The sequence below is a fragment of the Egretta garzetta genome, unplaced genomic scaffold (assembly GCF_000687185.1).
Source record: "Egretta garzetta isolate BGI_Z169 unplaced genomic scaffold, ASM68718v1 scaffold377, whole genome shotgun sequence".
Taxonomy (NCBI): Eukaryota; Metazoa; Chordata; class Aves; order Pelecaniformes; family Ardeidae; genus Egretta; species Egretta garzetta.
The window spans coordinates 1,151,237-1,166,910 of record NW_009260339.1 but is presented as its reverse complement, the minus strand read 5'-3'; the positions used below and the strand labels follow the sequence as shown (position 1 = coordinate 1,166,910).

The window sequence follows — 15,674 nt, the reverse complement described above, 5'->3', positions numbered from 1 at the left end:
AAGAAAAGTGCGTTTTTCTAAACAATTTTAGGAAGTAAAAAGGTGAACTCTTAAAATATCAGACATTGAAGTCTTACATTTTACTGGAGTTTGATATATTATACATTTTTGCTTTTTTTTTTTTTAGGATTAGAAGAAAAATAAATTAAATGTGGGGTAGTTATCTGTAGAAATGAAGTAGTAATGTATATATACACAAATATCTTTCCAAGACTACTCAAACTAAAAAATTATTGCTGCTGCTGTGACTGGATTTATCTATTAGGTTTCTCTGCAAAGTGAAGATTATACTAAGAATGTAAAATAAGTTTATGACTTTTTTCATATAAAGATAATTAAAACAAAATTGATAGCTGCAATTACATTGTCTGTTGTTCTTTCAGCTAACGTTTTTCAAATACGTGTTTATCATTATTGAATTTAAAATCATTACTGATTATGATTTAGTTTCAGTTTTATCTTCTTTGTGAAAGACTGTCTCTTATTATAAAACTGCCATGCTATTGTCAATATTAGAAATAAGAGTTGAATGATTTTTATCATAAATTTTCAAAGAACAATAGCAAAATAAAATTATAGAGCTTTGGCATTCTTAATTTTTGGTGCTGTTGAATTTACAAATACAAAAAAAAATTGGTTCTTCTGTTAGTGAGAGGTGAAAGAATTATCTATATTTTTATTATTGGCTCCTTGTAGTGTGGAAGATGTAAGTGGATAAAATAATTACGCTGTATGCATTTGTTTTTTTTCTTTATTTGTTGATCACCTGCCTTCTTATTTGTGTTTTTTCTTCTTATTTGTGTTTCTAGACCTTTTAACCCCAGAGCTTGTTCTATTTAATATTTTCATGCACATTTTATAAATACCTTATGCTTAAAATTTCAGATTGAAGCTCATTTAGATACACTCATAAATGAACAAGCTTCCTACGTGTTAACAAGAGCTGGTCTGAGTTACATATATAACTCTGTGCAGCAACACAAACCGGAACAGGTGAGCTTATATAATGTACATGTGGAGGAGATACTGCATACTTACCAACTCAAAGAATTTGGCACTAGAATTTTTGCAAATTAAGCTGCTTCTGAAAGCAAAAGCTCAGTAATATCTGTTGATTTTTTTCAAGTGGGACCAGGACTGTTATACAAATGCACCTTGCAACTACAGATTTCCCCCCCCCTACACTGTATGTTCAGCAAGCCTAGCAGGTTCAGTATGCAACAGTCCTTCTGTGCAGCTTATCTGTGTACCATCAACAGGCTCTGTACACCACAGACATCCTGTATGTTCTCAGAATAATGTATAGGTAGTTTAATATGCCTCAGGAAGTGTCAAACTGGCTTTAAAACACCAGTATGTGTAACACTTCCACGACACCTAGAACATACGGGACCTCCTGTGCGTGTAGCATTCAGGTTTCTTCCGTTGCATGCTGTAGCACCACACATGGAGTGGATAGATGCCCTGCATGCAGTAGTTAATTACTGCTTTAATCTTCTGTGAAAAATTGGCAGATGAGTTTAGTAGCAATTTGAAATAATTTCTTCTTTTGTCCTTATTCATTGCTTTAGCTATTCTAGCACCCAGACAGTGAGATTCTAAAAGTGAAAACTTGAGATTTCTTAGAATGAGCTGCAAACTGGAATTCAGACCTCACACTCATCCTTTCTCGTGAACCGCAGTTGTTACGTGAGAGGTGTTAATACAGCCCTGCTTCCCTTCAGCTGTGCCTGCGTCCTTTTGTGGTCTTTTGTGAAGGTGAAGAACAGTGTTTTCTGGAGAAAGCAGAAGGCTGTTGGAGGGCTTTATGTTGTTTCTTCAGCCAATAATTTTGCATAAAGTGCCCAAACTCAACAGATTTTTATGTATAAATATGTATAAATAGATTTATAAATAATCTGATTAATAACTCAGCTTGGTTTCCTATTCATGAGCCTATCTCCTGTTCTAAAACCAATTCCAAGTCAACCAGGGCAGATTGTTAATGGAATGTAGCAATTTTCGTTTATATTTGTCCAGCTACCTGGATGCAGAGGTGAAGTTGTCACAGGATTTGCTAGGGGGTTAGGCACCATGTGTACATTGTAGTGCCATACCAGCACAGAAGATTTACTGGGAAGTAGGCTTGAATTCTGCACAGTCCTGGAACAGATGAATAGAGGGAAGTTGTCCTCTGTAATTCTGGAACACCAAGGGGATGTGACCAGTTTGCAGTTCAGTTTTTATCCTAGACCTGTGGAAGGCTTTTTGGGGGGTTTATTGTTTAATGGTGTAGAAGGAAGAAAAGGACTTGAAAGGACATACTAAGAACTCAGTATTCTGAGTTTTTAATCTGAGAGCAGTGGAATACAAATGAACTGTTACAGCATTTCAGTATTGATATGGTGATTCAGTTTCCAAACATTTAAGATCCTGTAGCAGGACCAAATAACAATTTATTACTGAAGTGATTGTAGAATTTATTATTTCTTATCTTTTCCCATATGCTAGTATGACCTTCTTTTCCCTCCTCTCTGACTACTGATTCTTAGGGTCCTCTTTCAAATTTGCCAAGTATGGATTCTGTGTCCCTGAAGGTTGCAATGGTAAGCATTTTATAATTTCATATTATGGTGGTGATGCTGTGACGTGGGAAAGAACACTACTAATTATGCGATGTAGCAGATACTCTCTAAGAATAGCTGAATTATGTGTCTGGGAATACTTTCTTCATTTGTAGTAATTTGACCACTTGAAGTAATAAATACATAAATTATTTATGAATGGGTAGTAATAGGATATTAGTTTATAAGCTTTGAGAACCAGAACTTTACTTACAAGAATGCTATCCCATGAGTCATCTTAAATTGCTAAAAGCAAATACTTAGCTCTAATTAGTTTTAATCACCAAAGTTTCTTTTTTGCCTGTATGCTTTGAAATATAGGTTCTGCTGTCATTTATAGTTTTAGTCCTAAGGCTTTGATTTTATGCAAATAGTTCAGCTAAACTCAGAAGTTAGGTGCTGGGCATATGTCATAGTTATATTTTTTAAGTTGAAAGCTACAATATATTTTAAAACAAATTATCAGCTGATATTTTTTCTTAGAGTGTGTGAAGGCTATTTTGCATAGAGATAGCAATATCACAGTTCAGTAGGCAGAAATGTATGATCTGTCACTCTTCTTGCTTAGCCAAGTTTAGCTTTATCCTGAAAGTTTAACTGTAAATAAGGCCCGCTCATCCAGCAGTACATATATACCCCCATAAAAAAAAAGAAAGGTCTTTCTAGAAGAAATTTTTTTAAAAAGTTTTTTAAAAAAATCCTATGTTGAATCCATCCTAGTTGCGTCACTGTAGCCTGCTTTTCTCTGTTCAGGTTTTAAACCTGTGATTCCCAAGCTGGTTGAATGAACAGAACTCTGGCACAGAGCACTCAGTGATTTACTCAGATCAGCATGCATTCTTATAAATATTTATAAATTTTGCATTTAATATATCCTCTATTTATCATGGTCTTACAGACCAATGAGGAATTTAAAGACTGCAGCTTGGAGACCATCTCTTTATATTATATATATGTAACTCTGCTACCTGTAGCAGTACACAATAATTTTTACTTGAGTAGTTAGAGAAGAATCCAATTGTTTTATTTTCTTTGTTACTTCAGTGTCTGCTTGTGTGAACACACTTAGAATGGAACCCAGTGTGCTGAAACCAAACCCACCTAAATCCTATCTATCAGCCTAATCTGGCTTCCCAGGATTTAAACCATGTGGAGGGCATGCTTGCAGGCAGATTCACTGCCTCCCAACTTAACCTGAAAGTTTGCTGGGTGCCAGCCTTTTAAGTTGTTCACATGTGCTTATAAATGCTGTTCCAGTAAAGTCCATACCTCTCAGCTAAAGCTCCCTTGCTTTCTGAAGAGGGCAGATAACCCCAAAAAGTTAACTCGTGACTTCATTGGTCATTTGTGCCCACTTTTTGTATGTTTAAATGATGGATGGATGTGGATTGTAGGGTTTACCAGCTTGAGAAGATTCATCCAGTGTTTAGGAAGGTTGCCATCATTAGATAAAGTTGCCTAGGGCCCTGTCTGAGTGAGTAATTCCAAGGATGGAGATTATACAGCTTTTCTGAGTAACTTGTTAAGTGTTTGATTGACACTTTTCTGGGTAACCTGTTCAGTGTTTGATGATGCTGCTGGTGAGAATTTTTCCTCTATCTAATCATAGAATCATAGAATGAATCTGAATTTTCCTTAGTGTAATATGTGCCCAGTATTCCTCATGTTTTCACCTGTGAGAAGACTTTTAGTCACCCATTTGATCGTAGAATCATAGAATGGTTTGGGTTGGAAGGGGCCTTTAAAGATCATCTGTCCAACCCCCCTACCATGGGCAGGGACATTTTTCAGTAGATCAGATTGCTCAAAGCCTCATCTGACCTGACCTTGAAACACTTCCAGGGATGGGGCATCTACAACTTCTCTGGTAGATAGTTGAAGACAGCAGTAGTATTCTTTCTTGGTGTTTTCCTCTCCAAACTACTCGAATTGAAGCACCACAATTATTTTTACTGTATTATATGGAGGAGGAGAAGTAGGCCTAAAATTAGTTCAAGGAGCCTGAACTACATCCCTTGCTCTTGTTTTTCCCAACCTAAGTGCTCATTAGATTGTTAAGCAGCGACTCCCTGCCAAAAAGTAAAAAAAAAATGTAAAAAGAAACATGTAGAAAGAACGGGGCAAGATGTCTAACTTGGACAGACTAGATTTCTGTCTGGAGGCTACTGTATTCCCTCTGCACTGAACAGACAAGGTCTGATCTGCAGAAGTGCATGCATATGTGCAGCACCTGCGTAGGAAACTTAGATGGATAATTATGGAAGCTGGATTCTCATTATTTGCCCCTTCACCCATACTCCTCAGAGTCAGAAACTTAAAATTTTGGTGACAGAAGTTAGACATTTGGTTTGGAGTAGTAAGTTCTACATTAAACTATTATGTTTGACTCTGTCGTAAATATATAAAAAGAGTAAATTTTATCAAATAAGAATGTGCCATTTTAATGTAATCACTTCTCAGAGATCTGTGTTTTTACCTATTTTCACATAACAGCAATTTCTTAATATGTTGATCTCGTATTCTCTTTCCCCCACCCCTAGGCTCAGTTTGATCGCTATCTGTCTGCTCCAGATAGTCTGTTAATGTCCCAGCTGAATTTCCTTCTGAGTGCCACTGTGAAGTAAGTACCTTACCTTTGAATTTCTATTATGCCTGCATAATAATCATAAAGATGAATTTGATTAGGTTTTAGTGAATCATAATGAGAATTCAAGTTACCAGCTGTGATCATATTTGCATTGTCCTTCAGGTCACAATTCAGTTTTGTTCTGACTCTCCTCTTTTTGAACAAGCAGTGAGGAATATGTAATTCTGTAACTTTCTCAAGTACTTACTCTTGATTTAACGGACACCATCAAATGAACTACATTCATCTATTTTGAACATGTTCCGCTGTGACGGCAGTATTTTGTCAACTTAGTTGTAAATTGTTTAGAACTATTTTGTAAGCGTTCCAAAGACAGATGAAGTATGTAATTCTCCACTCAAGATTCCTTTTATCCCCACTGCTCCGTCAGGTCTAGAATTTTCAACTTTGTTGGCTTCTGCTGTAGAGTATTGGCGTTCTGTCTCATTGAATATTGTGCTGAGATTACTTTACTTTTCACCTAATGTGATTTTTTTAATAGTGATTTCTTCTTTGAAGCATGGAAGCAAGATCTTCATTGTTTATCTCTTCTCCTGTTTTTTGAATACAACTGAACCCTAAGGCTAGGGAAAGTGCCACAAATTTCTTTCCAATTAAATGTGAACGATATGAAGACGTTTTGTAGTACTTAAACTCAGAGAACTATATGCTGCACTGTTCAAAAACTTTTCTTGACGTTACTTTTCACACTTCTGTGAAGAATGCAGGTTACAGAATATACCAGAAAATGAGACTAGCGCATCACATTTTAGGTAATGCAACAGTATTTGGAGTCTCATTACTAGTACCTTTCCTCAGTGGGATTGTATTACAGCACAGAATCACAGAATCACTTTGGTTGGAAAAGACCTTTAAGATCATTGAGTCCAACCTTTAACCTAACCCTGCCATCCCACCACTAAACCATGGCCCTAAGCACCTCATCTGTCCTTCTTTTAAATACCTCTAGGGAGGAGGACTCGACCACCTCCCTGGGCAGCCCATTCCAGAGCCTGACAACCCTTTTGGTGAAGAAATTTTTCCTAATGTCTAGCCTAAACCTGCCCTGGCGCAGCTTCAAACCATTCCCCCTCGTCCTATCATCTGTTACCAGGGAGAAGAGGCCGACCCCCACCTCCCTACAGCCTCCTGTCAGGTAGTTGTAGAGGGCGATCAGGTCTCCCCTCAGCCTCCTCTTCTCCAGACTGAAAAACCCAGGTCCCTCAGCCGCTCCTCGCATGACTTGTGTTCCGAGCCCAGAGAGGCGTGGCGAATGGAGCTAAATCCAGTTGGCGGCCGGTCACAAGCAGTGTCCCCCAGGGCTCAGTCCTAGGGCCAGTCTTGTTTAATATCTTTATCAATGACCTGGATGAGGGGATTGAGTGTGCCCTCAGTAAATTTGCAGACGACACCAAACTGGGTGGTAGTGTTGATCTGCTTGAGGGGAGGAGGGCTCTGCACAGAGACCTGGACAGGCTGGATCGATGGGCCGAGGCCAACTGCATGAGGTGCAACAAGGCCAAGTGCCAGGTCCTGCACTTGGGTCACAATAGCCCCATGCAGCATATCGTGCCCCTGTACTCAGCACTGGTGAGGCCGCACCTCGAATACTGTGTTCAGTTTTGGGCCCCTCACTACAAGAAAGATGTTGCATTGCTGGAACATGTCCAGAGGAGAGCAACCAAGCTGGTGAGGGGTCTGGAACACAAGTCATACGAGGAGCATCCTGCAGTTAAAAACTGGCATATGCCAAGGGAAAAATATTCATTGTTGGGAATTTATTAGAATAGGATACTTCAGTTGGAAGGGACCTATAATGGTCAGCTAGTCCAACTGCCAGGTTCTCCGGCTGTATTGCTCAGCTTCTCCTCATCCAAAGACCTCCAGTTCTGTGCCGTATACCTGGTGCATGGCTTGGCATGGGGGATGTTGGTGCTTTTCCGTAGTTTGTTGGGGCTCTCTGCCAGGGTTACCATTCCCACAGCTCAGCCAGCAGAGCTGACCCTGTTGTGTGGGAGCTGTTCTGCTCCAGTACAGATCAAACAGAGTAGCTTGAGCAGTAATGTCAGTGAAGCGTGGCAACTTCTGCTTCTAGGTGTCAAGCTATGGAACCTGTATTTTAGCTCTTGGTATTTTTTTTTAATGTAGGTCTATTTAAAAATCATAATAACACTAAGTGTATTTTGAAAGCCTCAATTTTTCACAGCTAACACAGAAGCAATTTTTCAGAGGTAGACTTTATGCTACTGTAAAGACTCAGGCACAGTGAAATTACTTTGACTTTATCATTTCTTCTGTCAGATGAACCAAGATAAACTGGTCATGTATGCGCTCTTAACCTTATCCCATTGATAAGCTTTTTAAATCTCTGAGCGCAATTTAAGCCAAATTCATGTTATCTTCCAACATTGGGCAGGTGAGAGGGGAGCCTGTGTGAAGCCGATTGCTACAGCTGCTACAGTTCAGCTAACATGCAGGAGTTTATTGACCTGCTATAACTCAATGCTCTATGTCAGCTTCTGCTCAGAATTAAAATAAATAAATAAGCTGTTAGCTCATTAGCCTTCAAACATGTAGCTTTAAACACAAGCAATCCTTTTGAAGTTAAGATAACTATTTACAGAGACACAGGCTTTTAGCATCACGGTCTTAATATTTTCTGTAGTAAATAAACCTTCAAAATTCAAAAGTTTCTCAAAATTCAAGCAAACATTTAACCAGTACTATAATTTTAATCTCTGGCTATAGTCATTGAAATTTTCAAGTTAGTTTTGCAGACGTTTGATGTCAGTTTTGAAGAAATCTTCCTTGAAATCACATAATTGTGATCCACCGTTCCAATGGCTGAGCTGGGACCCAAGAGTCCAGTTCTAATACTCACTGGCAATATTATTTAAGCTATGAAGAACATTCCTTCCAACATGCGCCAGTGCATGCTCGTCTTCCAAATTCCTTTGCTCATTTAAAAAGTTTTAAGCTATTTATTTATATACCTGTTGGTCTTGAAAAGCTCTTTTTGTTTTGTTGGATCACAGAAACCGAATGCTGGAATTACTATTTTTAGAAAGTGCTGCCATTTGTGTTAGTGATAAAATGTATCATGTTGTTATGGCAACTGAAATCCTAATGTACTGATTAATGACACTGACATTGTTTGATGGAAAGGCTCATTTGATGCTGTTCAGTCCTCTGGAATATTTTAATTTAGTATTATTTGGTGCAATACCATTAGTTTTATACGAAGTCTGTGTTCAATACTTAAAAGATTGTCATGTTATAGTAGCTTAGTGATCCCAGACTGTGACCAGAGACGGTTGTTTTACCTGAACACCTTGAATATATTTCCCTTATGATGGTGTTTCTAGATTTGACATTATAAGGCCAGTCTTTTTTCACATATTCTAATAACCTAGTAATACTGGCAGTTGATGCTGTATATCGAAAAACCAGATACTGTGCATCAGAATAAAATGCAGGTTTTGCCTCTTAATCTTCTTTCTCATAGCTTCCGTTTTGTAATGGTTTCTGAACAGATGAAGTTTTATGCACTTGGTCTTTGAGATTTCTTTAACTTGTCATTTCTCAGCGGTTGGTGAATTCAGCCCTGATTTTAGTGGATGCAGTTTTGGTGTCTTTGTTCCTTTGCTGTGTATTACGGCAGGGCCAAATCTGGATTCATGGTTACCTTGGTTTCCTCAGCTTCTCCTGGTGTTCCACTTGCATGGGTTTGGCTGTAAAATAGTTGTAACTACTCTTTCTCATAGATAAAAATGTATCTGCAACTGTAAACACATCACTATGGTGATTAAAGTAAACTGATTCCATGGGAAATGTAAAATAAAAATATTAGTTTGTCTTAAAAAACCATTAAACTTTCCAGTTAAATTTAGCATCCAGTCTCTGTGCATTATTACTCATTTAGATCCAGAAAAATAACAGGACGCAGACTTCACAGCGTTGTTGGTTAAAAGGCTGTAGCAAGTTTTAAATCTCTGACCACTATCACTTTCAGCTCTTCCTTTTTGACCGATTATGGAATCAGGTGCTGTCAAGATAAAGCAAATTGAATATATTTGCTGGTAGTTGAAAAAAAAGGCGTTTATTTACAAAGGACAGTGAGGTGCCACAGAAGGTAGAAGGTAGATCACTAAGATTATCAGTCTTCTCAAAGATACAGGGGGAGTGCAGGTGAAAAACTAATGTATGCAAATTAAATCCTTCTATTTTTTTCATGATTGCAGAAATAAAGAAGCTAATTTCTTGGTTATCAGGATGATATATATGAGTTTATCAATCTACAGTATAAACAGATGAAGAAGCCTTTTGTTTTAAAACTTGAAGCTGTTTTCACATTTGAAGTAAAAGGGCCTTTTAATGTAACTGACACCAATTTTTAATGTGTATTTTTAGTGTATATCTTTAATTCTTTGTATGTAGTACAGTTATATTCCCTACAATTTGCAAATTATGTTTTTGTTTTCTTGTTTAGAGAGCAGATAATAAAACAATCAACAGAACTGGTCTGCAGAGCTTACAGTGAGTTATATGCAGCTGTGATGGATCCTTCAAATGAATATAAGGATCCAGAAACCATACTACACAGATCTCCTCATCAAGTTCAGGCACTCCTTTCATAGTCTTGTTTCCCCCAGATTTATCAGAATCCGTAACTCTGTATTTGTTGAGTATTTGCGTCGAGTCATTTTTCTGTTTTGAATTTGATGTGTAACTGTATAGTTAAAATATGTAGGAATGCGGTTTTGTTTAATCTGCTTGACAGAAGTCTAGTCTTTCCTGTGTCTTAGAATACCTTCTATAGGCCAGAAAATAGAATATAGATTAAAAATTATTTTAATGTATTCCTCTAATGGAAATGGACCGTGACAATATGCAATCTCTTTGAAAAAGGAGAAAGAAGCTTTTTCCTTGCTGTACATAATCCTTTCAACTAGAGACTGAACCAGTGTCTCTTACGACCTCGCCAATATTTTTATTTGCTCTTTTCCCTGTCCTTTCACTCTTTTTCTCAGCCTATCACCAGTAAATGCCGATAACTGTAATTTTAATACAACTGATATACTTTGAATGTCTCAAGTGCATCACTTTTACAGCTCATAAATCATTTCAGAATATTTGATGCTGTTTTTCAAATCCTGTTGATTAAATGTTTGAGGCAAAATTTGTGTGCTTTTTGGAATCCATTGTCGTTGTTGCTACTTCTGGTATTTTCTGTAAGAAAAAGAAATATTTGAGCTACGTGCGTGTACATAACTTGGAACTTAATGCTTTAAGTTATTTGTGTAATTTTGTTTTACTGGAAGGATTTTGTTTTCATGCAATCATTCTGTAGGAGTCCTTATATCAGTTGATACTTGCTGTTGTCTTTAAGGCTGGGACCAGTAACAGTGTAGGTTAGGAAAATGGTTTGCACAGCAGTATGGCTATTCCTCCTTCACATGTACATGTGTTTTGTTTTGCTTTTTTGTGAGTACAGAAAAAGTCCGTCTGCTCCAGTAAAAGCATTTATTCCGTTAATAATCCGCATTTTCATGGTTTACATGTCTGCAGTGATGCTCCTAAAACTTGTAAGTTCACCTGTGGCAGCCACGGGTTGGCCTGGGAATTAATGTGGGGGGGGCCGGGGTGAGTAGTTGTTCTAGGCTGATGCGTAGAAAGCCATGAGTGAAGGTTTCATTTCTTTTCTCCTTTGGTGCAAAGCTGAACCTGCTCTGTGTAGAAACCTTAATTACATAGAGAGTTATGATTTAGGGGACCTTTGCTTCCAGTGAAAGAGGAAAATACCTAAGTAGGACACTTGTTCTCTGTTGGGCCTTAAGGTAATTTTCTGCAAATTCCTTAAACATACTCTTCCTTCAGGAAAGCCTTGTTAGAGAGAAACCTTCAGGAAACAAAAAGTAAAAGGAATTTGGGGGGTTTTGGGGCTAGGATTTTTGTTTGGTTGCTTTTTTAAAGAATAATTTAAGCTACCTGTTTTGTTGGAAGCATATAACTAACTTTTTTTTTTTTTCCTCTTTTTTGTTGTATGGGTGCCACAGAGTTGTTACAGTTGCCTGAGTTTACACTCATATTAGATGTGGCTTATTTATATACACCAAGGGGGAGATGAGCAGTCATTCATATTGAATAACTTAGATATTTTATTTTTATCAGCAATAATATTCCCCATATAAAACATATACTTAGTGGCAGCCAAGTCTGCAGCTTAGTGTGTGCTTGCAAAAGAGCAAGAAATAGAGAAGAGCAGCAGCAATACATTTTAGTCTCTCAGAAAACTCATTGCACAAGATGTATCCAGTGCGCTCAGAAGGCAGCTTCCTTGGTAATACCACAATAAAGCAGTAGCTCCTTTTCCAAATGGGCATAATTTGTGCGTATAATAGAAAAAGATTTGAAAGTGGAAGTGTCCCTGGAGTTCTTGGATCAGGCATAAATTCTTCTGTAAATGTGAATGTTAGATTTATTCTGTTTAAAAACTCCAGACCTGTAAATTCCAGAAGCTTAGAAAACTCTAATGGAAAATTATGTTCTTTTACTAGGTAAGGCACTTTAAATTACTCAGATTTTGCATTACCATAGTATACATTCAGAAGGCTGCTCATTGTTGTTTAATAATGTTAATATTGCTTAATATGCCTATAATTATTATCTAATATATGAAAAATACATCAGTTGTGAAAGGATTATAAATTAGGTTGTTATTAGATTAATATAAGAGTGAACTTTTTCCTGAAATTACACTCAAACTCAGTCTCCAATAATCAGTCAGTAGTTTGCATGAAGATTAGTCGGGAGTTGCTTCCTATCTTTGAGTCTATGTAGAGACTTACCCATGATTTTATCTTCTCTTAATAAAAATGCAAAAGCTATAAAAGTTGTAACTTACAAAAATTAAAGTTGATCGCTGATTTTGGTCTGTGCGATTAAAGTAAATGATGAAAGGTCACAAATGAGAAAGGACGTCAATAAAAGCATTTGATTTACTGACTTCTGGCTTCCATGTTGTTATTTCCTCTTGCTTGCCTTCCTAAGAGGAGGAAGGAAAAGATGATTAGATGTTGACCTGCCTTTTCTAGCTTGGCATTTCTGACCCTTTTATTTTACAGATTTCCACACCAGGAACCATGAGGCCGCAGTCCTCTAATTTCGAGGTTAGATGGATGACCCGTGAGCCTTTCAGTAAATGGAACCGTTCTGGTTGTCGGTACCGGGTCCGTATTCAGACCAGTTCCTGCAGGTCTGACTTGAGCATGGCAGTGCATGAAGAGATGCTCACCTGGCCAGGCTGAGCTTGTCAGCGCTGCTGCTGTTGGTCCTTAAGCACGTCATACGGAGGGGCAGGCCTTCAAAGAGGGAAAACTGGGTAAAGAGCAGTGGTTTGAATACTGCCTATAGGAGGCAGCGCTCTCAGCATTTGGCACTCTGACAACCCAGTTCTGAGAACAGATGCGTAAAAGGCCTCCTTTTGCATCGTTGTCCGATGCAAAGAGTGCTTTTGTGGGAAGTGGGAGAGCTGGGTTCTGGGCCAAAGGAGTTTGGAATCAACGTTTCCCGCCTTCCTGGAGAGCACCCAAAGCCTTGGCTGTTGTGCAGTACAAGATGGGGCAGCTCTGTTTCTTCTCTTTTGAATTTAGCAGCTGTGCATAAATCAATGCAAAATATGGGAGGCGTGAGATGGAATAAGCAAGGAGGAGTTTGGCCCTGTGGCATGGATGCAAGGGCTCTCCTGAGGACTCCAAGGTCTAGCTCTTCCTCCAGTAACAACTGGGAAACAGGGACCTTATCTTTGACCTCCAATATACAAGTCCATGAAGCAGAATCAGGATCCTTTATCACCCACAGAACACCCAGCAAACAGCAAGGTAGGGAGTTGAATTTGGGTTGGACCCAAGGTGGTTCATCTGCACTGGTGACAATGCCTCTGTGTTCAATCCTATGTCTACAGTTTTCTCCTCCCCTCTTTATAAATATGCACAACACTATGGAAATAAAACATAAAAGTTGTTTTAATTGTAGCAAACACACGGTAGCCCAGCCATGGTGATTTTTTTGTTTTCTATTACAGGAAAAGAGATTTTTTTTATTTTCTATTATAGGAAAGGAGAAGCTTAAGTAGGTTTGGAAAGGTGATAATACAGTTGTTTTGCAGCATTTCAGGGTGCTCCTCCCTATTCTCTGAGATTTATGACTCTAGCCCTGCATTTTGTCTGTTAGTAGACTTGGCTATAATTATTTTTATTAAGGTTTTTGAAATATGTGTTGGAGGAAAATACTTGCAGAACTGCTAAACTTTTCCATTCATTTAAAAACCTCTATCTGTTCTTTGATCCCTTTGCTTGCCTTGCTGAGTCACTTTGCAGGCAACCCAGGGGGTGGCAAGCTTATAAAATTTTGAAAATTAAACGAAGGGGTTAGACGTATTTCCATGAGTGAAACACACCCTCCAGAAGTAACACAGACATGGGTGTGAGTTTGTCTGAAATCCACTGCCACCTGCGTCGGAGGGAAAATGCAGAAAAAGAGACACTTGCTTGTGACGAGCACACCCATCCAAAACAGCTATGGTGGGGTTATATGCTGTAAATTGATATTAAATTGATGTTATGTTTGAAGAGTTTGGAGAATTTTCCAAGTGCAGATTAGAACAAACTGGCAGCAGAAGTAAAAGTATGTCATACAGCTGAGCTCCCTCACATACTTGGATTTACTTGTTAAAGGTTTCCAGAACCTCCATCTACATCTTTTTCCCACTGCTCTTAAGTGCTTTGCAAACCAAACTTCAAGCCAATCCTGCAACTGCTGCACCAACTCTAACCCTTGAGCAACTGGGGGTGTAAAATGAGATGCTTTGAGTCACCCAGTGGCATACAAAGCCATAGTTGAACTTGGAGCCAATTTGTTTCTTGAAAGAATGTCAGAAAATGGGAAATGAATATAACTTGAACTTGGATATTTGTCCTGAAGGGTGGGAGAGGCAGAGCCCTCCATATGACAGGGCAGGTCTCTCCAGCCGTCCGCTGCGTGGTAAGAAGCCAACTTCAATTTTTCAGAACCAAACTACTTCAGAAGTTTTTTAAAGGCATTTTGAAGGTGAACGTGTGCTCCTGTGCTGTACTAAACCAGGCGTTTGCTGCCCAGTTGGGCTGCTGGGCTGGTGCTTCAGTGGAGATGTTTGCTCTAGCCCAGCATACGTGGTTACCAAATGCTCAAAAGATGGGTGAGCCTCTTGTCACACAAAGGTCTTCTTCCAATACCCCAGCTATCTACAGCCTTGAGTAAAGAGCCGCTTTATGTAAAGCTGGTGTAGGGCTGAAGTAAATCCAGGACATTGCTTCTGTCTTGGTCCTTGGCCAACTGTTCATCCCCTCAAAGATGATATGGGTAAATCTTCAGTAATCTGCAGAATGCTCTGGTGGAAAGCTATGGAAATACAAAGTGCAAAGGAGCCCTTTACACCTGAAAATGTACACTTACCCCTTACCTTATGTACATTAATGCACATATCTTATGTACATATCTTACATATATTGAGGCCTAAATGAGGGTACGACCCCCTCATGCTACAGTTGTCACACAGACTTTGCATGCAATGGAAAGACAAACCAGAAAGGCTTTTCTCTTAACAACAGAAGTCATTTATTTTGACTGCCTTGCTTTAGCAGTAAGGAAACCTCGAATGAGCGTGGTATGGCTGAAAGGTGTTTGGTAGAGTACTGTGGAGCAGCTGAAAAAAAAAAAAAAAAAAAGACTATTGCATGTTTCATATTCAGACAATGAAGCTTTCATTTGCTGCCTAGTTCACAGATGTGGTATTGTCAAATTGCAGGAAAACGCCTGGCAGACTGTAACATTGACTATATTTAGGGAGAAAAAAAAAAAATTCAGAACACGCTATTTATAGAAGCCACACAAATAAGCACAGGGTTCTTATCAGCCAAAGATAACATTAGTCGTGATTTATCAAAGTAATCTTTATTTTATGGAAAACGGATAATAGGGTGTAATTTAATCCTTTGTGAATGTAATGTATATTTCAAAGGGTTCCTTTTTGTCAATAAAACCATTTGTTGTACTTGTTAAACTAATTAGTCGTGTTGCTGTTGCTTATGACAGGATAAAAGATGCCCGTTAATGAAAACAGGGAGGAGAAGGCGGGTTCGAAAGTTTGTGAAATATTTTGTAGTCCTTGCACGCCAGTTTCCTGATCAAAACAGGTTTCGCCTCCTTCACTGAGAGCCTGCGTTAACTGAGCTTGTGCAGACAGTAGATTTTCCTTTTTTCATTCCGAAATGGATTACCCCAAAAATTCATCTCATCTCTGGGTGTTTCACCTGCTACGGGCATCGGGGGCTCCTCCGACTTCCCTGGGTACCGATGCTGGCGTGAACCACCATGCCTGCCGGCCCCGCAGCTGAGCGACGGCGGGG

General features: G+C 38.7%; 1 protein-coding gene across 1 annotated transcript in view; it reads left to right on the top strand.

Moving 5' to 3' along the window:
* The window catches only part of COG6 (component of oligomeric golgi complex 6), a 60,680-nt gene extending 48,477 nt beyond the window's left edge, over nt 1-12,203 (top strand). Inside the window, exons 16-19 of the mRNA XM_009642623.2 lie at nt 886-993; nt 2,532-2,585; nt 5,144-5,223; nt 9,719-12,203. Of these exons, the coding sequence (XP_009640918.1) occupies nt 886-993; nt 2,532-2,585; nt 5,144-5,223; nt 9,719-9,866 (390 nt within the window). The 3' untranslated portion in view covers nt 9,867-12,203. The remainder of the gene's footprint in view (nt 1-885; nt 994-2,531; nt 2,586-5,143; nt 5,224-9,718) is intronic.
* The last annotated feature ends 3,471 nt before the right edge of the window (nt 12,204-15,674 follow it).